The following is a 22515-nucleotide window of genomic DNA, read 5'->3' as shown; positions in this document are numbered from 1 at the left end:
TAAGGTTTTTCTTTCAGTTTCTTAGAATATGGAGGGCCGACTCCCAGGATACTCCCACTCTTCTGGAATAATGCAGGCCTGTGTGACTCCCGAGGATTGTGGGTGCACACATTTTGTGTCCCCAGGGATGAGAATGTCAAGGAGTGGGCAGACCTAACCCAGTGGTCACGCTTGGGTGACCAGGGAGTTAGAGCTGAACTTGGAGCAGTAAGTAAGGGAGAGAAAGATGAGAGGAAGGCCTTTCAGGTGGCCTGCAGTGTGCTGGGGGAAGAAGTCAGATTTGTGGGAAGTCCTGTGGGTTATCAAACAGCCGTGGTACTTCAGGTAAGAGATCATATTTGATTCAGGAATATGGGGTGGGGGGCAGGTGCAATGATCTGCCTTTAGAGGCAAGGGCTATGACCTGCAACAAAGGCAGCCACGCTGGTTAGAAGAGAAGCTTGACTGGATGGGGGTAAAGGAGGGGAAGGTAGGACTGTTAGCCTGTGTGGGGATAGATCATGGGTGCCTTGGGCTTCCCTCACTCTTTATTCTTTCTTTATTCATTTAGCAAACAGTAGTGAGCAAAAGAAAATGACTCCTGGCCCCTTCCATAGTCTAGGTTAGAGTGTCTTTCAGTAAGGGGGTGGGACATTTTATTGTGTCTTAATTAATTGGAAGGTATGTCACAAGTAATTTGCTATTAATGATTAAAGTACTGAAATTTTGTAAATTATTTCCTTAGAAAAATGAGCAGTTATCTTCATGCTAAGGTCCTTCTCATGCATTTGTATCCCAGTATGGGGAAAGGGGGTAGACTCGTAGCATCTACATGGGCTGTGGCTGGTCCAGGATTCACCCTCGGTTATGCACCATGCAGGAAGGCCACCCATCCCTCAGGCTGAGGGGAAAAAGCAGATTGAAAGTTGCTGCCTTAGGGGCGCCTGAGTGGCTCAGTCAGTTGAGCATCTGACTCTTGATTTTGGCTCCGGTCATGATTTCACAGTTCGTGAGTTTGAGCCCCATGCTGTGCTCTGTGCTGACAGTGTGGAGCCTACTTGGGATTCTCTCTCTCCCTCTCTTTCTGTGCTTCCACCACTTGTGTTCTCTCTCTCAAAATAAATACATAAACATTAAAAAAAAAAAAAAAGAAATGTGTTGCTTTAGACAGGTGGCTTTCAAACTTTTTTGCCTTGTCCCATGTTAAGAAACACATGTTATGGCCTGACTTCTGTGTGTGCATATGTATATGAAATTACTTAAGACATAAAAGAAACAAAAGTTTCATGAAACATTGCAGTTAATTCTGGTATCTTCTAGCCTATTCTATTTTAATCTGTTTTCATTTTAAAATAAAGTTAATCTCGGCTCACTAAATTGGAAAACATTGCTCAACCAAACTGAATTAAATATGAAGGGGAGGCAGATGGACTGCCCTGCCTCTCTGAGCCTTCCTTATCAGCCACAGAGTGTGAGGGTGAAGCTGGGGGGTCCAGGAGGGAAAAGGTATGCATGCTTCAGCCTTTCTCTTCTCTGGGTACAGGGAGCTTTCAGCCCATTGACTCAGGTTCTCTCCTCAGAGCTCCATGAACCTGCCTCCTGACAAGGCCCGGCTCCTGCGGCAGTATGACAATGAGAAGAAGTGGGATCTGATCTGTGACCAGGTACGAGGTTTGGGGCAGGTCCAGAAGCAGGGGTTGTGTCTTGGGCTGGACAAGGCAGCAGGGCCAAAGGCACTGACCTTAGCCCTGGGGTCCCTCAAGAAACTCTGGCCTGGGCTTCACCTCGGTTCATGCTCGCTTTCTGTTCCAAGAGGATGCTCCCAACAGAGACCGGGCTGGTAGGCCAAGTTCCTCTCTAACTCCTACAAAGAGCTGTCTTGATTTCTTCCTGATGGGCAGGAGCCTGAGGAAGTTTGTGTAAGTCTGGCTGTCTGTCTGTCTGCAGAGGAGTGGAGTAGTTTTCCCCACAGACCCCGTTTCTGCCTCTCCTCAGGATGAGGGCTCTGCCTGGCAGGGTAGACCGAAGGACCGTTTCTTTCTCACTCTGCCCTAGACCTGCCTTTTCTCATTATTTACAGGCCTCTAGGAATGAGAAGACTCAGCCCCCTAGTCTTCTGTTCCCAAATCTCAGAACGTGAGGATGGAAAGCTCCCCAACATGAATGGTGTTTCAAGCTGGAAGAGAACATAGAGATTATCAGAACCAAGAACCAACACCCATGGCCTGGTTCTTTCCCTTGCACACATTTGGAGACCACAGGCCATGAGGTTCTGAACTCAGATGGGCCTGTCTGCACAGCCAGGAGAGTCCGCTTTTACTTCCTTACCTCCTGGGGTATGAAAGCACCTGGTGCAGGATGTAGGCCACGTGCTTACCCAGCACTTTGTCTTCAGCTTTGTCACAAATTTATTATTTCTTTTCAAGCACTGAGCAGAGTCATAATAGCTAACATTTATTAAGTACTTCTTGTGGACCAAGGTCTTTACATATACTGAAGTATCTCGTTTAGTCCTCACAAAAACCCTCAAGGAAGGCACTGTTATGTTTTACGGATGAAGAACCCCAAGGCTCAGTACCTTGCCTGTCACTTGGAGCCAACTCCATCTGTGCTGTTATTATGCTCCACTGTCTCCCAAATCGTTGACCTCTGGTAGAATTATGCTTCAGAGAGCCTAGCCCAAGTCCCCTCCTCTCCAGGGAAGGCCCATTTCCATGTGTTCTGCATTAAGCGGAGCTGGTGAGCACGGTCAGCTTGGGGATTGCAGAACAGTAGCCGGTTGGTACTGAGTTTCTTTAATTGATAATGTCTCCAGTCTTTTTTAGGTCACATAATTTCAGCATTTCTCAAACCTTTCTTTTTTCTTTCATTTTGTGTTTAGTTTCTATTTCCTAACATTATGTTGTTCTCCTGGACCCTCTGCAGCTCCTCCCCCCTCCCGCCCTCCACCAACTCTTCAGATATCTCAGTTGTGAAGGCCCTAACAGGACCAGAATGCTTAAGAGTTTTCCCTGAGTTTTCTCTTGGGTCAGATGCGGGGGTTGGGCCAAAATGGGGAGGGTATGGTCCTGTGCCCTGTGTGGAAGGGGATCGGCGGATGACCTCACCAAAAGCAGGCTTCAGCGTTTGAGGTTGCTTGAATTGTCAGGGCCCGGGGCCTGGGCAAGGAGCAGAAAGTGTGTTTGCAGCCCTGAATGTGTCAGTACTGTGACGCCAGTCTGGTCCCAAGTCTGGGTTTCAGGGCTGAGGAAGCTGCATTCTGCAAGGCCTAGCTCCTCTCTCCGTGGCCCTCCTAATCCCAGCCCATCAGTTAGCTAGGCAGTGGGCACCGTTTCTCAATTGTATCTCTATTTTGGGTGCTATTCTCAGCTCTGTAATCCCCACATCTTATCAAGCAGCAGGCTCTTAAAATAATTTTCAGCATAGAAAAATATTTTAGGCTCAGAGATCACTAATTGGAGAAGGGGAAGATGGCAATAGATGGGAAGCACCTGAAAATAAGGAAGAGAACCTATGGTTTAGGTGATATTAAGGGCCAGGTGACGACTTTAGGAGGCTGGTCCCCTCACACTGGACACCATGAGTGTTCGACTTCCTCAGCGCTCTCCTCAGAACTCTGGGTGTCTGTGCACACACGTGTGTTTCCCTCACAGGAGCGGTTCCAGGTGAAGAATCCTCCCCACACTTACATCCAGAAACTCCAGAGCTTCTTGGACCCCAGCGTAACTCGGAAGGTGAAGTGTGAGGCAGGGAGGCCCCCCCTTGCTGTCCCTTACAGTCCTATGGGGTTTTGGGCGCAAACATTTTGACTCAGGGTGGGACATCTGCTTCTGAGCAATGGGACTTTGGTTGCTGGGTTTGGAGGCCATGGGTCCGGAGTGGCTGGCTAATAACAGAGGGAAGGCTTATAACCGCTCTCTTGTATCCCTTCCTTTTCCTTTTCTACCCCTTTTGTTTGTACTGCAAAGTTGGATTGGGGGCCTCCAATAGTGACAGGAAATTCCATGTTTACAGAAGTTCAGGAGGAGAGTTCAGGAGTCAACCAAAGTACTGAGGGAGCTGGAGATCTCACTTCGTACCAACCACATTGGGTGAGTCCGAATCGGCCATCAGGATCTGGTGTCTTCTGAGGATGGTTTGCCTGTTTACTTCCCTGTCATCAGGCACAGTGGCCCCTTGAATGGCTTTGGTTCCCCAGAGCTTCAGACTGTTCTTCTTCTGGCTTTTCTCCTTTTCAGCTCTGCCAGCTGCTGACTGATGCTGCTGGCAAGCTTGGGGCCTCTCCTGGGGTCTTCAGCCTGTGGCTTTGAGTAGAAGACATTCCCATAGCAGCTGAGACTAGAGTCTGCCTGTGGCCTGGGGCTGGGCCAAGGGAGGCCCAGAGAATGCTAGTAATGGGGGAGCATATTACATTGGGTAGCTGAGACCTCGTTCCTGGACTGTTTGGTGCCCAGAAGATTATTTTCTTGATTACGAGACAATCTTAGTTCATAAGCAGAAGAAGCTTCCTAGTGCACCAAGGAAGAAGATCTAAGGCAGTGGGGGCGAGGAGTTGAACGTCTTCTGTATCTACAGACCCTGGTACTGCCAACCTATTGATGGGGCCCCTGGGAACTGCGTGAGTCTTGTTTTCTAGTTTCTGAGTGGGGAACCAGAACTTGCTAAACAGGCAGAAGGCTAATGCCTGAGGGACAATGAAAGGTGGCAGTGGTCTCAGTTTTATAAAACCATAACCAATCAGAGTATATGTAGTGAAAGTGAGAGAGAGAGAGAGAGAGAGAGAGAGAGAGTGAGAGAAAGGTGTGTGTGTGTGTGTGTGTGTGTGTGTGTACACAAAGGATAGTGAGGGATACCTGATGTTGGACTGCAGGCAGGGCTACGATCCTGATCGAAGGGCCTGGCACAAATGTTGAGAGCTTGCATGAGTGAGAAGTTGAGCCCGGGGTGGGGGTAGGGTGGCTGGGCAGGTGCCATCTCCAGGGTCCTGGGCTTCCTGAGAGCAGAGGTAGAATGAGCCAGATGACATCATCTGCATTTCCCCCTCTGTCCGCAACAGCCGCCCACTTGTTCACCCCAGGCTGAGTCTGCCTGGGGCTCTTATAGAGGCTACCTGTTTGTAGCCAGCTGCTGCAGCCATCACAGGGGAAATGGCACAGGAGAGAACAGGAAAGGGATAGTTCCTGGCCTCGGAGCTGTGCCTGGTGGCCAGAATTGGCTCCTACACCTCATCCACGAACCAGAATGAAAGCTGACATGCTAGGAAACTAAACCTCCGGCTTTATTTGGTAAATCCTCGCACAGGGAAAGAGTGACAGGGCCTCGTCAGCTACCCTGTGTGTGAGGGCAAGAGTGAAACAGATGGCAGCTCCCAATCCCACCTACCACCCTGCACCCTACCACAGGGCCTTCTCCTCCTCTCCCCTCCCCTCCCTCTCAGGCCCTCCTTTCTTTCATAGTAAGTCTAGCTGCATGAGGATGGGGGCCTGTTCTTCTTGGGACAGGGCCACAGAGCAGTGTGCGACACTCCCTTCTGCTCACCCCTTCTACCTGGTGCCTGCCTCTCTGGCCACTGGCCAGGGGCCGGGGCCAGAGCAGCACGGTTCCCAGGCCTGGGGCCTCTTGGCAGTTGGCACACAAGTCAGAGGTCTGGACCTGGCCCTTGGTTCCCAGGGAAGAGCATAGTGTCTGGCATTTTAGGAGCTCCTGTTGTCTGTGGGGACGGGCCAGGCTGTGGTAATCATGTGGGGAGGGCCAGGCTCCTTCCTGGATTTCTGGGCAGGAAGAGTTTGTCAGGCTGTCAGGCTGTCAGGCTGGGGTGTGAGTGCTCCAGGGCAGTGGGAGCCCAGGGCAAGGTGGGGAGAGGAGGATCCTGCTTCTGTCATAGCCTGATCAGCCCGAGGGCCTGCCGAAGCTGGGTGTGCAGGGGCAGCCCAATGGGAACTCAGGCCCTGGAGCGGGGCAGGCTGGGAAGTGGGATTCCAGAGCCTCACCAGCTCCTCCTCTCTCTGGTTTGTATTGGTTTCTCTCCCTTGCCGAAGTGCCCTTTAACCTCTCCTCAAAGTGTCAAGATCCCGAAAATAGCAGTGTAGACTCAGACAGGAAATGAGAAGGGGGTGGGGAGCTGGAGAGCAGACAGACAGGAAACGGGAGGCCTGTCGGCCCCCAGAGAGGAAGCTAACTTCAGGCAGCTCCGGTGTCAGTCAGCCTCAGCTGAGCCTGGTGCTCTGGCCCAGCCTCTCACTGTAACCCAGGGTGTGGCCAGCAAACATGGCGCTGGTGTTCCAGCTGTGGGGGAGACGCGGCCTTGCAGGGCTGTGGGGTACAGCTGGCCAGTAAAGAGCCCCAGACATCCAAGGGAACAGAATGCTCAGGAGAGTCAGGGTTTTGTCCTGAGAGTTTTATATCTCTCTGTGCTGTGGAATGAACCTGTCCTGTAACAGTGTTCCTGGGATCGGCTCTTGAATTTCCTTCCAGGGGTATCTTAGGCCAAGAGGCCTGAAGGCAGAAAGATGGAAATGCCTGGTCCATTGTCTTTAGGATCTTTGTTGTCCTCATTCCTGCCTCTCTGGCTGAAGGGGCCCGAGTCCTCAGTCTGGCTCTGAGTGGTCATAGCCATTCTAGAGTTACTTGAGTCCCTGACTATTCCCCCATCCTTTTCCTATTCTGCCAAACTCACCCTAACTAAACACAGAATCCCCACATATCTCTCTTTGCTCACTATGGTCCCAAATATCTTTCCTTGAACTTGGTGGAAGGCCCCTTTGGCCCACCATGTCTCTGTTCCAGATTTCTCTTTGACTCCTCCCGCCTGTCTTTTGACTGAGACTTCAGTCAAACTGGGGACCTGCGAGATGTTATTAGGCATAGCTCTGCACAGCGGCCTGTGGTAAATGCTCTTGCTAAACCTCCCCACCTCCCCATAATTCTGCCAATAAACATCAAGCAGGGACAGTGCACCCAGTGTTGTGCTAGACCTCAAGGACACAGAAAATGATTGAGCCAGGTCCCTGGCCATTTAGGAGAGGATTCCTGAAAGCTTGTTTGGCTGACATGGTATTGGAAGGCCTTGTACCTTTCCCCATTCCTGGCTCCCCAACCTAGCAGAGGTCTAGGCCAGTGATGTGACCGTAGATGAGTCTGCCATGGGTTTTGAACTTCAGCATTTTCCCAGCCCGGTGCTAAGTTCCAGAGGATTCAGGAGTGGGTGTTGGGTCAGAGGCCCCTCCTCACCCTCGACTCACTTTAGCAGACCCCTCCACTATGTTTCCTTTATCTGCAGGTGGGTGCGAGAGTTTCTGAATGATGAGAACAAAGGCCTGGATGTGCTGGTGGATTACCTGTCCTTTGCCCAATGTTCTGTCATGTGAGTACCACCCTGGGGCCAGGGCTCAGGACCAACAAGGGAGGACACAGTCCCATTCTGATTTGCTTAGGAGGGGTGAGGTTGCAGTAGTGAAGATGGGAATGGAGATCCCAAGCCAAGACGAAGAGCCCAGGCAATGGTGTGGGAATGGACAGGCAGCCAAGGGGATGTCTGGGATCTGCAAAGAATGCCAGGTGGGGAACAGAAGGAGAGCGATACGGAAAGGGCACTCGGGATCAGAACTCAAAGGATCCAGACTCCAGGCTGAGAGCAGTCAAAGGAAACGTCCTGGATTCTGGGAGAGATGCCTGGTGGGATTCATTCCTTTGGAAAATTGTCTTTAAGATTCTCCTTTGGGTCTCCAAATGTGAGATGCGAGAGGGTTACTGCAGGTCATTGCTGAAGGGCCCTAGGAGCAGTGGACATGACCTTTGACCCAAACTAAAAATGAAGTATTCAGGAGGCTTTTTCAAGCAGGTTGGGGGTTGGAGGTAGCCCTAAGCGAATTGGTACAGATGAGAAGGCAGCATGAGGTGGTGAAGAAAATGAGGGCTTTCAAGTATGACAACCACAAAGCTGGTTGTGGGTCTCGGTTATGTCCTTTACTATCCATGTGACCTCAAGCATGTTTACGTCCTCTTCTATAAAAGGAGATCCATGTTCCAGGGTTGTTGTAAGGTTTAGACGATAATGTGTGTAAAGCAGTTAGTGGTGTTTGGAACGTAGTAAGTCCATATTGCCCTGGCCACTTTAGTGTTAATTATGATTATTTAAGGCGGTGTAACCTACCATAATTACCTGAATATATGGAAAGAGGGATTATAGTGATCATTCATGTGATGACCAATAAATACTTCAGACTTCTACCCAAGACTTAAGTCAGCCCTTGGCTGACTAATCATCCCAGTTTGCCCAGGGCTTTTCCCAGTGTTAGCACCAAAAGTCCCGAGTCCTGGGAAACTCCTCATGGGAAACTCCTCAGTTCTGAGACTCGGTCCTAGCCTAGACTTTCACTTTTGTTGTTACTGTCCTTGCCCATGGCCATTCTCCTTTGTCTAGCAGATCTTCAGTCTTCTCTCTTTAGGGATTTGAACTAATGCCTCTCCTAGGTTTGGCCTGTCACTTTTTCCAGGTCACCCCCTGTTAAAATCAAGAGTGGCCTAGTCCTCATTCCCATTCCTGCAGAACTCATGCCTCATGATCCTCCTATCCCTTTAAAAACCGCTCTTTTTATAGAAAGAAATGAAAAACATTTGCTGAAGTGATTTTTTTTTTAAATTCAGAGCTTTTATAGTAAAAAGATGTAGATCATTTTTCCAAATAAGCCTATCTCATTTGAAAAGCAATCAAATCCCAGCTGCTCAAAACCAAAATACACTGGATCCTCAGTATAGTAGTGTCCACAGCAGTGCCTTTGACTCTGTTTTTGAAAGAAAGATTCAGGGAAGAGGAAAGGGGGTAGAGGGGAAAGAAAGTGTGTTTTGAGAAGGGTTGAAAGGAAAAGGGTGAAGCCGGATAGAGTTTGGGTGAAGGCATTTATTTGTAAACTGCATGTACCAGTGCTAGGGAATACTATTATTGATTGAGGGACGCCACTGCCAAGCCACTGGCAAATTTCCCTGTCAGGGAGACTCCTCTGATGTTTACTTGAGAGCCCATCGAACATCTGATCGTCAAGACTCTGCAGCCTGCTCTGGCCCCTTTGGAATATTCAGATATCTGCAGATATCATTTCTCATTACAGAAAGCCTTGGCCTCTGTGCCTTTGACCCTGGGGCTATGCATGTCTGAGCAGAAGGTTCCTTGGGGGAAGAGCCTGTAGGAGATGCTTGTTCAGTCCTTAATGACCTACTTGGGGGAGGAGGACAGGAAAGAAGAGTGGGGCTTGTTTCTCAGACGTGGGGATTTGTAAAAGACAGTGCCCCATGGGTTTGTGACCTCAAGCTGCCCTCCTTGCCCTGGTCACACTCCCAAACTGCTGATGGTGATCACAGAAGTAGAAAGTGACAGAGAAACTGTCCCAACTCCTGTAGGCACTAAGGACCCCAGTCCACACCCTCGACCTGTGATTTCTTCCCCCAGGGAAGCTGAAGCCCAAGGAGCCTCTATACCAGAAAACCTAGAAGTCTCAAGTAGAACCACAGAAAACCCAGTCACTAAAAACCAGTGCTGGGATGGGACCATGGTACTCTTGAACATAGAGGACTGTCCCACTCTAGGTTGGCTGGGACCCCCATTCCCTTCCATTCAGACCTGCCCTCGTGAACCCAATTCAGAACCAACTGGGCCACTGCAGGGCACCCCTTTGGCCGCTGCCGCTTGCCAGCCAGCAAGACCTGCAGTTGACCTGTTCCCCACCACCCTTCCACAGGGCAGCTTCTCCATGGGGAGCCACAGCTTCTCTGGGATGCCCTGTCTAAGGCCAGGAGTGCAGAAAGACTGCCAGCTCCCTGGGTCCCTTTGGGCCCAGGAAGAGGTCACTCCTGGAGTTGCCCGGCCAGTGGGGAGCAGCAGCTCACCTGCGTCAGCCTTCCCATGTCCTCCGGCCCTCCTCCTGGTTGCTGCCTGTGCCTGCACTGCCCTTGTCCTGTGTTGGTGGCTCTCCTGACCAGAGTTGGGTCTCTGCTGCCCAACTCTGCTTGCTCTTCTTGCCCTCTTTGCTTTTCATTGCCCTAGAGGTCTAAGGGGGGGGAGGTGGGCTTGCCAGGGGGCTTAGCACTGAATTTCTCCTGTACGTGCGCTTGTGTGTCCTTTCCTGCTCCAGGTTTGACTTTGAGGGTCTGGAGAGTGGTGACGATGGCGCATTTGACAAGCTCCGGTCCTGGAGCAGGTCTATCGAGGACCTGCAGCCACCCAGCGCCCTGTCAGCCCCCTTCACCAACAGCCTCGCTCGCTCTGCGCGCCAGTCTGTGCTCCGGTATGTGTGCTCTCGCTCTGCCCGCCTGCCTCCCATCCTAGCCCCCAGTCCAGGTCGTGGGTGACAGCGGTGAGTGCTCATTGCTCCTCCCTCCACTCTTGCTTCCAGGCTCAGCTCTCTTGCCCTCTGCCTGCCAGTCTGTCTCTGGTCTGTCCTCTCTGTCTCCTTGATTCTGCCCAGCAATCTGTCCTGGGTAAGTACATCACCCTCGGCTGTGCCCACCCCATCTGGGGTTCCAGCTCTCCCCTCTCCGCACTCCCCTCCTAGGGGCCCCCTCCATTCCGCTTTTTCACTCTGCCCTTCCTCCCAGCCTCTTGGGCAAGACTGTCCCTCACCCAGCTCCCTGGTCTTCACTGGGTGATCAGTTCCTGCCCTCATGTCTGTTTCCCTCTGGCTCTGCTTTCTGCCCCATCAGCTGCTCCGAGACCAGCTCCCAACCAACCTACCTCCTGCTCACCTTCCCTTCACTTCTTCCTTTAGGACTTTTCTCTCCAAGGCTGCCTTGTGTTCATTTTTTTTGCAGTATTTTAACAGACTTCCTGCCCAGAGGCAGGTGGATAGACCGGATGACTTTTCAGAGCCCCTCCTACACAGGGAGGCTTTCCTTTGGGCCCTGTGGCCCTTTCTGTGGTCTCTGTCCCTCTCGTGGCCATGCTTTTCTCCTGGTCTCCTTTGGGTTTTGTCCTTCTGACTCTGCTCATCATTCTAGTCCTGCGTGAGCAGCCACCATTTGTGCTTCCTCTTTCTTTCATGAAACGTCATCGGGGGCAAAGCCAGATGTAGCCCCCAGCCCTCCTATTGCCTTTGGGGTCTGCTCTGCCCTTTCCGGGACGTAGAAGTGGGATGGGAGCCAAGATGCTCCTGCCCCAGGGAATTTGTGGAAGATGCAGCGACTGGAAGGAGGAGGAGGGAAGGCAGGGATAAACGTCTCCCTGGATCCATCTGGAGGACTAGGAAAGCCTGCACATCTACTGTTGTACTTTGGAGGGCCCCTGGGCTCAGGATGGTTTGGGCATTGATTATAAAGCTGGGATCCTGGATACTTACTCACAAAGGCCTATTGCAGAGAAATGAAAACAGCTGAACACCCTGTCCCCTTCCTCCGTTCCCCACTCTCTAGGCTGTTGGGTCAAGGTCTCCTGTCCCCCTTTTGTGCTGCTGCTGTCGGGGTGATGGTGAGCGCTCCTAGACCCTTCACCAGCAGCCCCCTCTTCCCCAGGTATAGCACTCTCCCTGGGCGCAGGGCCCTGAAGAACTCCCGCCTGGTGAGCCAGAAGGATGACGTCCACGTCTGTATCCTCTGTCTCAGAGCCATCATGAACTATCAGGTAAAGGGGCAGCACTAGCCTTGGATGCCCCACCTGTTCTGCCTCATCTGCCAAACTAGAAGAGCTAGGAGGGCACCAGCTTGTAAAAGATGATTTTGAAAAAAAGAAAGAAAAAAAAAGACACATTTGCTGGCAGGCCTATAGTCCAGGAGATCCAGCCGGGATATACCTTCCTCAGCATCAAGGTTTTCCTTCCTCTGTCCTTTCCCCTTGTTATAGTACGGATTCAACCTGGTCATGTCCCACCCCCATGCTGTCAATGAGATTGCACTCAGTCTCAACAACAAGAATCCAAGGTAAGTTCCTTCACTCCCCTTTCCTCCCACTGTGCCCAGGGCTCTGGAGATTTGGGCTCCACTTATCCCTTGTAAGTCCTGCCTGGCTTTGGAGTCCTGTGGCCCTGGTCAGTGCCTTGGTTCGGCTCCCTCCCTTCAGCTTAAGGAGAAGGAGTGTCCCTGGCTTCCCTCTGGTCTGCACAGCTTAGTGAGGGGCAAGACTTCCTTCCTCTGCTTCCTTTCCAAAACCCACTCCCCTCACTTCTGAGGCTGTCTCCACTCTCTGAAGGGACTCACCTAGTTGTAGAAGTGAACTGTATGGTGGCTAGGGTGGGGAGCTAGGGTGTTAATTGTTTTTCTTCATCCCTTAGGACCAAAGCCCTTGTCTTGGAGCTCTTGGCAGCCGTGTGTTTGGTGCGGGGAGGTCACGAAATCATTCTTGCTGCCTTTGACAATTTCAAAGAGGTCAGTCTCCTGCATCTGTGTGTGTGTGTGTGTGTGTGTGTGTGTGTGCGCGCGCATGCGCGCGCACGCATGCATGCACATGTGTGTGTGTCTGTGTGTGTGTGTGTGTGTGTGTGTGTGTGTGTGTTTGGTGAGGAGGTGGGGAGCCAGGTAGGTAAGCACCCTTTCCTGTGATCTCACACATCCCGGTGATTCTAACATCTTGTGCTTAGCTAAGTAGCCAGTCCCACTGCTTCTTTCTTTTCTTTTCTTTTCCTTTTCTTTCCTTTTCTCTTTTCTTTTCTTCTCTCTTTTTGATTCCTTCTCTTGTCTTTTCCTCTTCTTTTTTCTTTTCTTTTTTTTTCTTTTCTTTTCCTTGTCTTTCCTTCTTTTCTTTTTACCAAAAACAGAACTTCAGTCTTAGCAGATCTTAGGGCAGGACAGCTCCTGAATGGCCAGCTAAAGATGCCCTCATTTGAGGGCGGTAGTCCAGTGGCCCTAACCTGGCCATGCATCAGGATACCTGAAGAGCTTGTTAAACTTACAGACCCCTGGGAGGCCTGAGTACCTGTGCTTTAACAGGCTTCCCAGGTGGCTTTGAGGTGGTGAACCCACCGGTAGAACCCAAGGTAGATGTGTTTGTGGTGGGAGGAGAAGACAAGCAAGGATCTTCCTGAGTTATTGGCTGTTATTGGTGAGGGGAGAGGAAGCTCCTACTTGGAATTTCCCCCGCCTCTGGCCCTGGCTGTGAAACTCTCATCTGCTTGAACGTAGGATTCCTCGACATCCAGTTGCAGCTGCTGGCCCCACCCCTTCCTCCTCTCTGGACCTTTTCCCTAGCATCCATTGTTCAAGCCAGGAAATAGCTCTTCCTCCTAGAAGCCAGAGGCTCAGAGGAGTCTCTGGACCCCTCTTAGCACAGGGCTTTCCTGCACCCTGCCTCTCCTGTGTCCCTACTCGGACTTCAGCCTCCTGCCTCAGCCATGGCCTCCAACCTTCCTCCTGCCTCCCTCCTTCCTTCAATAACTAACTGACCAACAGTGTTTCTTCTTGGCCTACCCCAGAGGCACCTAAAGTCCTGATTAATGGCACAGGCTTTACTGGGTTCCCTCAGCAAGTTGATGTGGGGATCAGGGACCCGGGCAGATGCCAGGTCCTGGGCTTTCTTCTGCCTAACGAGTTTGTTAAACTTACGGGATTTCTTCTAAGTGTCCCAATGGCCCCTTGCATAGAAAGAGTTGTAGTTCAGCTTAGTCTGACTGACTAACCAGTCAGTCCCTCTGCCATGATGTTCCTGGGAGCCAGGGCTCAAGGGCTTAAGTTCTGCGTGGGATAGATCTTTTCACTGAGAAAGTTTGTTTGTTCAGGTATGCAAGGAGCTGCACCGCTTTGAGAAGCTGATGGAGTATTTCCGGAATGAGGATAGCAACATCGACTTCATGGTGAGGACCTGGGCCTGGGTCAGGCACATGCCCAGCAGGTCCCATGCTCCTGGAGAACGAGGCCAGGCCAACAGCATATCTTGATATTCTGTGTTGAACCTAGAAGGATTCTCTCTACTCAGTTAATGCTCCTTGTCCACTCACCTACCCTAGAGAGCTTTTAGAAACGTCAGGGCAATGTCATTTTTGTGTCTTGGGTCTACCTCCTTTGCCCCCTTTTGTGGCCTTACCGTCTCTAATTTGGATCCATTCAGAGCAGCTTCGCTTTACCGGGGCTTTTCCTTTGGCTTTTCTTCCCTTCAGCCTGGGGTCTTTAGTTAAGTAGTGTTGTCTCAAGAAATACCTGCTGATGTACAAAGGAAACAAGTTGCATCTTCATTTCCATCTATATCTTGTGTAATTTACTTGTCTTCATGAACTGAATATTAAGTTTGATATTTTTAAGTTAAAATACTCATTATTCCCAGAAAGACTCAATTTTTTTATTCATTCCTTTTTTTTTAAGTTCGTTTACTTATTTTACGAGAGAGAGGGTGTGCATGAGTGGGGGAGGGGCAGAAAGAGAGGGAGAGAGAGAATCCCAACGTGGGGCTCAATCTCACGAACTGTGAGATCACGACCTGAGCCAAAACCAAGAGTTGGGAGCTTAACTGACTGAGCCACGCAGGTGCCCCTATTCACTCCTTTTGAGTATCCACCAGATGATACTGATTCTAACACCCTGGCTCTTCCGTCTCTCCTTTCCCTTCCTGCCTCTGACCCTCTGGGCTGCTTTTCCAGGTGGCATGCATGCAGTTTATCAACATCGTGGTGCACTCAGTAGAGGATATGAACTTCCGGGTCCACCTGCAGTATGAGTTTACCAAGCTGGGGCTGGAGGAGTTCCTGCAGGTGAGCTGGGCCAGAGTCCTCACAGGTGAGGAGCTGGGGGGGGCAGAGGACCAGCTTAGTCACATCACAAAGGGTTTTTTCTTTTACAAGAGCCTAGTCACGGATGCTCCTGGAACCCTGCCTGTCTTCTGAGGCCTGGGTCTCAGGCCCTCCTGCACAGGGCTCTCCAATTAGGCAGCTCCACTGGGTGAGAATGTGACATGGGTGCAGAGGAACTCCTTGGGTCTTATGCTCTAGAAAGTGGTCATAGAGGGTGGTAAGGACTGAGTCTCTCTCAGGAGGCTCCCCCAACTACTACTCTCTCTGCTTTTTCAGAAGTCAAGGCACACAGAGAGTGAGAAGCTGCAGGTGCAGATCCAGGCATACCTGGACAATGTGTTTGATGTGGGAGGTTTGTTGGAGGATGCTGAGACCAAGAACGTGGCCCTGGAGAAGGTGGAGGAGCTGGAAGAACATGTTTCCCATGTAAGTAGTCTTTTTTTGTTGCCAGGACCACTGTTGAGGGAGGGGAGAGGAAGGGGACATCTCAGTTCCAGGAATCTTGACCTGACCCGCTTGCCTCCAGATTGAGTCCCAGGGAAGCCTTGGAACCCAGCATGCTCTGACTCAGGCCCTGGATCATCCACAGATTCAAACACTGACCTCCAGGACTGGGCGTGGGGTGGCCTCAGGCTTGAGAGAGTCAGATGTGGTCTATTTCAGGTGGTCTCAGACCCTGGGCCCATGGGAGTGATGTAGGGAAGCCACTGGGCCACGCTGCCTTAGGAATAGAGGGGTACAGGGGTCGGGCCCAGGTCCTGACTGAGATAAAAAAGTACCCAGGCTTTAGGGTCAGCGCCAAATCTACCCTTCCCATCCTGTAGCTCACGGAGAAGCTTCTGGACCTAGAGAACGAGAACATGATGCGTGTGGCAGAGCTAGAGAAGCAGCTGCTGCAGCGGGAAAAGGAACTAGAGAGCATCAAGGTACCAAGTAATCTGGAGAAGGGAGTCTCTGACGGGTACTGGGTGCCAGGGCCTGGGGATCTGGCTTTTCTTTCTCTCTCCTTCTCCCTTCCTTCCTTCCTTCCTTCCTTTCTTTTTTCTTCCTTTTTGATATTTTTCCTATCAATTTATTTTTTATCTCTTTGCTCTTTCATATAGCTAGCTGCATCCTATTATATGAAGTGCATCTGACAATTGTAATTTTTTTAAATTATTTTTTTGATGTTTATTTATTTTTGAGATCGAAAGACAGAGTGCCAGCAGGGTGGGGCAGAGAGAGAGGGAGACACAGAATCTGAAGGAGGCTCCAGGCTCTGAGCCGTCAGCACAGAACCTGATGCGGGGCTTGAACTCACAAACTGTGAGATCATGACCTGAGCCGAAGTCGGACGCTCAACTGACTGAGCCACCCAGGCACCCCTGAAAATTGTGGTTTTTTTATTTGGCTTTTCTTTCTTGAGATTTTCATGTCTTTGAAAATCCAGATCTTGATTCACACTTGAGGCATTCACATGAGGGTGGGCTAATGATTTCACTCTAATTTTTAGTTGGAGAGGGAAACTGAATCCAAAGTGGTCAGGACACACACAGAGGAGGGTGGGAGCAGGTGGGGCCCTGCGTGATGAGAGGGCCGAGTAGCCCATGTGCTATCCACCAGGTATCCTAAGTCAGGAGACCAGAGGCTTCGCATATTTAAGCGCTTCTCTGCCCCTCCCTTCACCTGTTGTTATAAAGTCATGCCCCAACCTACCTTTTCTTCCAGAGGGATACAATTATATTGGTTCTACTGAGCTTGGTCAACATCTGCCAAGCCCCTGCTAAGAGTCCAAAGTGCCGTCCTGGGGAATGCGGAGGATACAGAGATGGCTAGGGCAGGCTCTTGTCCACAGGGGGCTGCCACCTGAGTGGTTCTACAAGGCCAAGTACAATGAGAGCAGTATCGAGGAACAGAGCACTGAGGGCAGTGTGGCAGGAGGCTAGAGGTGGGCCTGGGAGGTTTACATAGGAGCAGCTTCTGACCCAGGCCTTGAGGAACCAGCAAGACTAAGGCTGGGTCCGGGAGGAAGCGCACTGGAAGGTGCCAGCTGGCCAACGGCTCTTCTGCTCATCTCTTGTTCTGTGGAACAGCCTCCCCAGCCCCCACCTGGGTTTCCGCTGCTCTCTGCCTCTGGGGACCCTCCCAGAGACCCTAGCTGAGAGACCTGGGTAGGGGCAATGACTGCTGTGTGTGCCTTCCACTTACGCTTTCCTTAATGGTGCTGTCTCCCGATAGGAGACTTACGAGAACACGAGCCACCAGGTACACACCCTGAGGCGGCTCATTAAAGAGAAGGAGGAGGCCTTCCAGCGCAGATGCCACTTAGAGCCCGGGGCCCGGGGCCTAGAGTCAGTGGGCAGTGAGGCCCTGGCCCGGGTAGGCCCTGCAGAGCTGAGTGAGGGCATGCTGCCCTCCGACCTGGACCTCCTGGCTCCAGCCCCACCACCCGAGGAGTCCCTGCCTCTGCCTCCACCACCAGCTCCTCCCCTGCCCCCTCCACCACCCCCATTACCAGGTGAGGAGAACCCTAGGAGTCCTGAAGGGCAGCCTCATCTTGGGGCCAGACCAAAACCTGGGCCCACAGTGCCTCCCTTAGGGAGAAACCGGGGATGTGGTAGAAGGACGTGAAGTCAGGTGGGGGAGGGTTGAGGGAGGGCAAGAATCTGAGGGAGGCTCAAGTTACTGGGCAGGGGGTGTCCAAGGGTGGACGTGGGTCTGTTTTAAGGATTATGAAGGTGCTGCTCCTGATTCCTCTGTGGAAAGCCGAAGAGAGGGCTTAGACCAGAGCAGAAGACAGGGAGCCAGAGGCTAGTGAGACCTGCCCTACCAGAGTTAGGACCCCTGGGAGCCGGAGGGGCAGGGAGTTCACGCATCCTCTTTCCCCAAGAGGCTTTGAAGACAGGTTGGGCAGCACTGGGGAGGGCGTCTCTAAAGAGGCTTTTGGACCGTGGGTCACTGTGGCATTTGTTTTCCCCCAGACAAGTGTCCCCCAGCCCCACCTCTCCCTGGCGCTGCTCCCTCTGTGGTGTTGACAGTAGGCCTGTCAGGTGAGTGTCCCCAGGACTCTGGGCAGGGCTAGTGGGATGGAGAGAGAGTGTCCTTGGCCCCAGCCTCACTGAACCTCCTTCCAAATTAGCCATTCGTATCAAGAAACCTATCAAGACCAAGTTCCGGCTGCCTGTCTTCAACTGGACAGCACTGAAACCCAACCAGATCAGCGGCACTGTCTTCAGTGAACTTGATGATGAGAAGATCTTGGAGGTAGCAGGGCCTGGAGCCCTCAGGGGTGGGGTTGAGGGCTGGGGACTAGATCATGCTGTTAGCCAGATCTCCTGGCCTTGGAAACCCCCTTAGAATCAGGCCTCCGTGAACCAGAGCTGAATGGACACTGGGCGTGCTGCCAGGGGCCCTTTAGTAGAATGAGGTGACCGCATTGTCCCTTCTTGTCCACTCCTGCCAGGATCTGGACCTGGACAAATTTGAAGAACTGTTCAAGACGAAAGCCCAGGGCCCTGCCCTTGATCTCATCTGCTCTAAGAACAAGACAGCGCAAAAGGCCGCCAGCAAGGTGACCCTGTTGGAAGCCAATCGTGCCAAGAACCTAGCCATCACCCTACGCAAGGCTGGCCGCTCGGCCGAGGAGATCTGCAGGGCCATCCACACGTGAGGCTCCCACTGACCTCGTCCTGGTCCCCAGCCAGTTGGCAATCCAGTTCTCCACCTACTATCCTGGCTTTCCCTGGATTCTAGGGCTTCGACAGATGTGTCTCCCATCCTTCAGTCATTCACTGGCTTGGCCAGAACTTAGTATATTTGTGCTGTGTGCCAGGCACCATGTGAGGTGCTGGGCATTCAGCGCAAACCTTCACTCAAGTTGCTGCCAGTCTAGGCAGAACAGTTCAGTAGCGTGGGTGATAACCACCTAGGTGGCAGAGGTACAGGCAGCTTTGGGGGAACAGGGCAGGCCAGGTAGCTGAGCTTGGTGATTCAGGAAGGCTTCCCAGAGGAGGTGAGGAAGTATATGAAGTCCATTTCAGTGCCTGGAGGGAGAAGCTTGGTGCCCTAGGTACTGAAAATTGACCATGACTTCAGCATAGGAGGGGAGTTGAAGAGACAGGGTAGAGACAGGTGGGCAGAAGTCTTGCAGGCTGAGCCTCATAAGCCACACTCAGGTATTAAGATTTCTCCCTAAGGGTAGAGGGAGGGCGCTGAGGGGTTTTAAACCAGGCCATGGACTGTTCACCTAGGATGTTACTCACGCTCTGATAGATGAGGCAATAGGCCCTCTAGGCCTCTGGCTGCATCCTGCTCACCGACCCCACCGGCAGTCCCTCTAGGAGCTGGAGAAAAAAGGGATGATGGGTAATGGGCAAATGCAAGACCTGAACTAAACTCCTTCCTCCTGCACAGGTTTGACCTACAGACCCTACCAGTGGACTTCGTGGAGTGCCTGATGCGCTTCCTGCCCACAGAGGCTGAGGTGAAGCTTCTGAGGCAATACGAGCGGGAGCGGCAGCCCCTGGAGGAGCTGGCGGCCGAGGACCGCTTCATGCTGCTCTTCAGCAAGGTGGAGCGGCTAACCCAGAGGATGGCTGGCATGGCCTTCCTGGGCAACTTCCAAGACAACCTGCAGATGCTCACGCCGGTATATCCTCTGGCCCAGTCGGGGTCATCTGCGGCTACCCCTCCACCTGCCAGTCCCCTCCCCTGCCCTGTCAGTCCGTCCCCGCCAGCCCGTCTCAGACTTTGCCAACCCCCCCCCCCCCCCCCCGGGCCTAGGCTCACGCAGCTCTTCATCTTTCTTCCAGCAACTCAATGCCATCATTGCAGCCTCTGCCTCTGTCAAGTCCTCACAGAAGCTGAAGCAGATGTTGGAGGTGAGGAGAGGTTGTGGATGCAGGCACCGGTGGGCCTGGGGCCTGGGTGGAGGAAGGAGCCCGCAGGCCATGACCTGACTTCCTCTCATGCATCTTTTGGATAGATCATACTTGCACTAGGGAACTACATGAACAGCAGCAAGCGAGGAGCTGTGTACGGCTTCAAGCTCCAGAGCTTGGATCTGGTAAGATGGTGGGGACAACCCAGGGCTAGGAAGCCTGAGGAGCCATGGTGCTCAGCCCTCTCTCACCACCCCCTGCCCCCCTCTCTCAGCTGCTGGATACCAAGTCCACTGACAGGAAGATGACACTGCTGCATTTCATCGCATTGACCGTGAAGGAGAAGTACCCAGACCTGGCCAACTTCTGGCATGAGCTACACTTTGTGGAGAAGGCTGCAGCAGGTAAGGGGAGCTTGGCTCAGCGAGCCTGCTCTCGTGTCTAGGCCAGGACAATCCCAGGAAGCTTAGGAGAGGGAACGCTTGGGTCCTTTGTTTCTGGCCTTTGTTATCTCCCTTCTGGCCACTTCAAAGCTTTCCGCTGGGGCCATGGGTAGGGGCCACCCCCGAGGGAGCCTTCCTACAGGCACCCGCCTAGCCCAGCCTTTCCCATTTGGGTGCCATGGGAGTAGGCAGAGGAAGGCAGAGGTGGCTCTTCATTCCCAGCTCCCTCGTGCTGGCCCTGGAGACTGCATTTTCTCCATTTATAGAAAAACTATAAAGCCCCACAGACATAAGGCAGCTGTCATTTCTGCCCCACTCATGAAAACTGAGGTGGGCTTGAGGCAGCTCCATCTTGGAGACCAGCAGTCTCTCTGGCTTGCTTTCCTGTGCTGCCTTGCTCTTTGGGGTCATGAGCTCATAGCCCCATTCCTTTTCCTTGCCTGTGAGAGCCCTGGTAGCTGGGTGTGCCCTTCTAACCTGCTTGCTGCAGGGCGTAGGGTGGGGGTCGGGGGTTGCGTGGACAGAGTTCTGTGTAGCCCTGGGCTGGGAGATGGGCATGTTGGCCCCTGGGTAGGCCTCAGCCAAGGCTCTGGTGACCACAGTGTCCCTGGAGAACGTGCTGCTAGATGTGAAGGAGCTGGGCCGTGGCATGGAGCTGATTCGGCGGGAGTGCAGCATACATGACAACAGTGTCCTTCGGAACTTCCTCAGCACCAACGAAGGCAAACTGGACAAGCTCCAGCGTGATGCCAAGACGGCTGAGGTGGGCAAAAGGTGGAGGCGGGTGGGAGCGGCCAGGGCCGAGGCACTGTGTCCCTCCAGGTGAACTTTGTTCTGGTTCTTGAACCAAAGAACTTTTACCACACAGTTGGGTGTCTGTATGTGGTGGAGAAGAGGCATGGCAGAGGCCGGGGTGCGGGGGCAGACAGCTGCCCCCGGGGACATATTCTAAGGAGCTTTGGGAGTCCTGAGTTCTCTTCCATCCCACAGGGCTGGGGGATGCTGGTTTTTCTCCTTTGGCCCTGAGCACTGCTTTCTGTGAGCCTCCTGTCCCCAGCGGGGAGCCGGGCTTCTCCTCTGCCAGGCTGATCCCTTCTGTCCACCCCTTCCCCAGGAGGCCTACAATGCAGTTGTGCGCTACTTCGGTGAGAGTCCCAAGACCACACCCCCTTCTGTATTCTTCCCGGTATTTGTCCGATTCATTCGTTCTTACAAGGTGAGCGGAAGAAAGGCTTTTAAAAAGGAGTTTGGCTGCAAGAAAACTGGTAGGGGGAGGGAAGGCTGGGATCCAAGTCCTCGGAGTCCTGGGAGGGAGCGATGGAAGCTGGCCACAGGCCTCTCAGCTGTGAACGGGTGGGCAGGGTGGGGGCCCAGGCCCTTCCTGTCATTGTTCAGGGCAGGAAGTGCCCCTCCAGAGGGTGGCCACCTGGGGTTGCTGGCCCCACTGCCACCCATTCTCCACCCTCAGTGTCAGCCCCTCCCCTCACAGCCTGTGTGAGCTTCACCACCACCCCCCAACCCCCCATGGTTCTTAGGAAGCAGAACAAGAGAACGAAGCTAGAAAGAAGCAGGAGGAGGTAATGCGGGAGAAGCAGCTGGCTCAGGAAGCCAAGAAACTGGATGCCAAGGTGGGTGGGACCAAGAGCTGGGGCCTGGAGAGCAGAGCAAAGGATTAGGAGGGGGTGGGGAGAGAGCTTGAGAGGTGGAAAACTGGAGCCCAGAGACCACCCAGAGGGTGTGAGGCTGGAGTCCGAAGGGATGGGGAGAGGGGCTTTGGGAGGGATTCCTAGGCAATGATGAGGAGTGGGCTGCTGTACACAAATCAAGGGCATCTTCAGGCTGCATCTAGGGGCAGGAACCAGACCCATGGTAGGTTAGTGATGACTCCCTTCCCCTTCAAATGCTTGGCCCTAGACCCCCTCCCAGCGGAACAAGTGGCAACAGCAGGAGCTAATTGCAGAGTTGAGGAGGCGCCAGGCCAAGGAGCATCGGCCTGTTTACGAAGGGAAGGACGGTACCATTGAAGACATCATTACAGGTGGGGCCCTTGTCCTTCCCTTGGGTCTGGCCACTAGGCCCAGCTCCCAGACTCCAACCCTACCCTTTTGGGCCCTCCTCCCGTCCCATCCCCATGAGGCCTGACCACTGTGTCTCTTTCCTGGGCCGCAGTGCTGAAGAGTGTCCCTTTCACGGCCCGTACTGCCAAGCGGGGCTCACGCTTCTTCTGCGATGCAGCCCACCATGATGAGTCAAACTGTTAACCCCCAAGGCTGGGGCCCTTGACAGGTACTGGGCACCGCAGCTGTCCCCTCTGCATGCCCACCTCCCAGGACTCCTGCTGGGCCCACAGGCACCTCCTCCCCTGCATGACTTGGAACCATCCTCTGGCAGCCTCGTGGTGATGGGGGCACATACTTCTCTACTTGCATGCCCCATGCTCTGAGAACCATGGCTTATCCCTTGCATGTGCCCTCAGGGAAGTATTCTCTCCCCGACTAATGCTGTCCTGGCTTCTACTAAGACCCAAGGGGCAGG

The 22515-nt window shown here is 52.9% G+C and overlaps 1 protein-coding gene across 7 annotated transcripts in view; it reads left to right on the top strand.

Annotated features, from left to right (window-relative positions):
• The window catches only part of FMNL3 (formin like 3), a 54025-nt gene that overhangs the window by 30074 nt on the left and 1436 nt on the right, over window positions 1-22515 (top strand). For 2 of the 7 annotated variants that reach the window (XM_011283910.4, XM_045061765.1), the window contains exons 2-26: window positions 1560-1643; window positions 3633-3713; window positions 3994-4070; window positions 7259-7342; window positions 10107-10259; window positions 11479-11587; window positions 11807-11883; window positions 12234-12327; window positions 13674-13748; window positions 14529-14639; window positions 14955-15104; window positions 15503-15604; window positions 16896-17175; window positions 17639-17707; window positions 17797-17921; window positions 18121-18323; window positions 19071-19305; window positions 19469-19537; window positions 19642-19722; window positions 19812-19941; window positions 20583-20743; window positions 21095-21196; window positions 21516-21608; window positions 21895-22018; window positions 22150-22266. In XM_011283910.4, the coding sequence (XP_011282212.2) occupies window positions 1560-1643; window positions 3633-3713; window positions 3994-4070; window positions 7259-7342; window positions 10107-10259; window positions 11479-11587; window positions 11807-11883; window positions 12234-12327; window positions 13674-13748; window positions 14529-14639; window positions 14955-15104; window positions 15503-15604; window positions 16896-17175; window positions 17639-17707; window positions 17797-17921; window positions 18121-18323; window positions 19071-19305; window positions 19469-19537; window positions 19642-19722; window positions 19812-19941; window positions 20583-20743; window positions 21095-21196; window positions 21516-21608; window positions 21895-22018; window positions 22150-22241 (2961 nt within the window). In that variant the 3' untranslated portion in view covers window positions 22242-22266. Of the gene's footprint in view, window positions 1-1559; window positions 1644-3632; window positions 3714-3993; window positions 4071-7258; window positions 7343-9501; window positions 9528-10106; window positions 10260-11478; window positions 11588-11806; window positions 11884-12233; window positions 12328-13673; window positions 13749-14528; window positions 14640-14954; window positions 15105-15502; window positions 15605-16895; window positions 17176-17638; window positions 17708-17796; window positions 17922-18120; window positions 18324-19070; window positions 19306-19468; window positions 19538-19641; window positions 19723-19811; window positions 19942-20582; window positions 20744-21094; window positions 21197-21515; window positions 21609-21894; window positions 22019-22149; window positions 22267-22515 lie in introns of those variants that run through there. The other 5 variants (XM_011283911.4, XM_011283913.4, XM_011283912.3 and 2 more) reach the window with 5 other exon arrangements.

This window comes from Felis catus, chromosome B4 (genome assembly GCF_018350175.1).
Source record: "Felis catus isolate Fca126 chromosome B4, F.catus_Fca126_mat1.0, whole genome shotgun sequence".
In the NCBI taxonomy this organism is placed as follows: Eukaryota; Metazoa; Chordata; class Mammalia; order Carnivora; family Felidae; genus Felis; species Felis catus.
The sequence above is the reverse complement of the archived record's forward strand: the minus strand, read 5'-3'. Positions and strand labels throughout refer to the sequence as shown.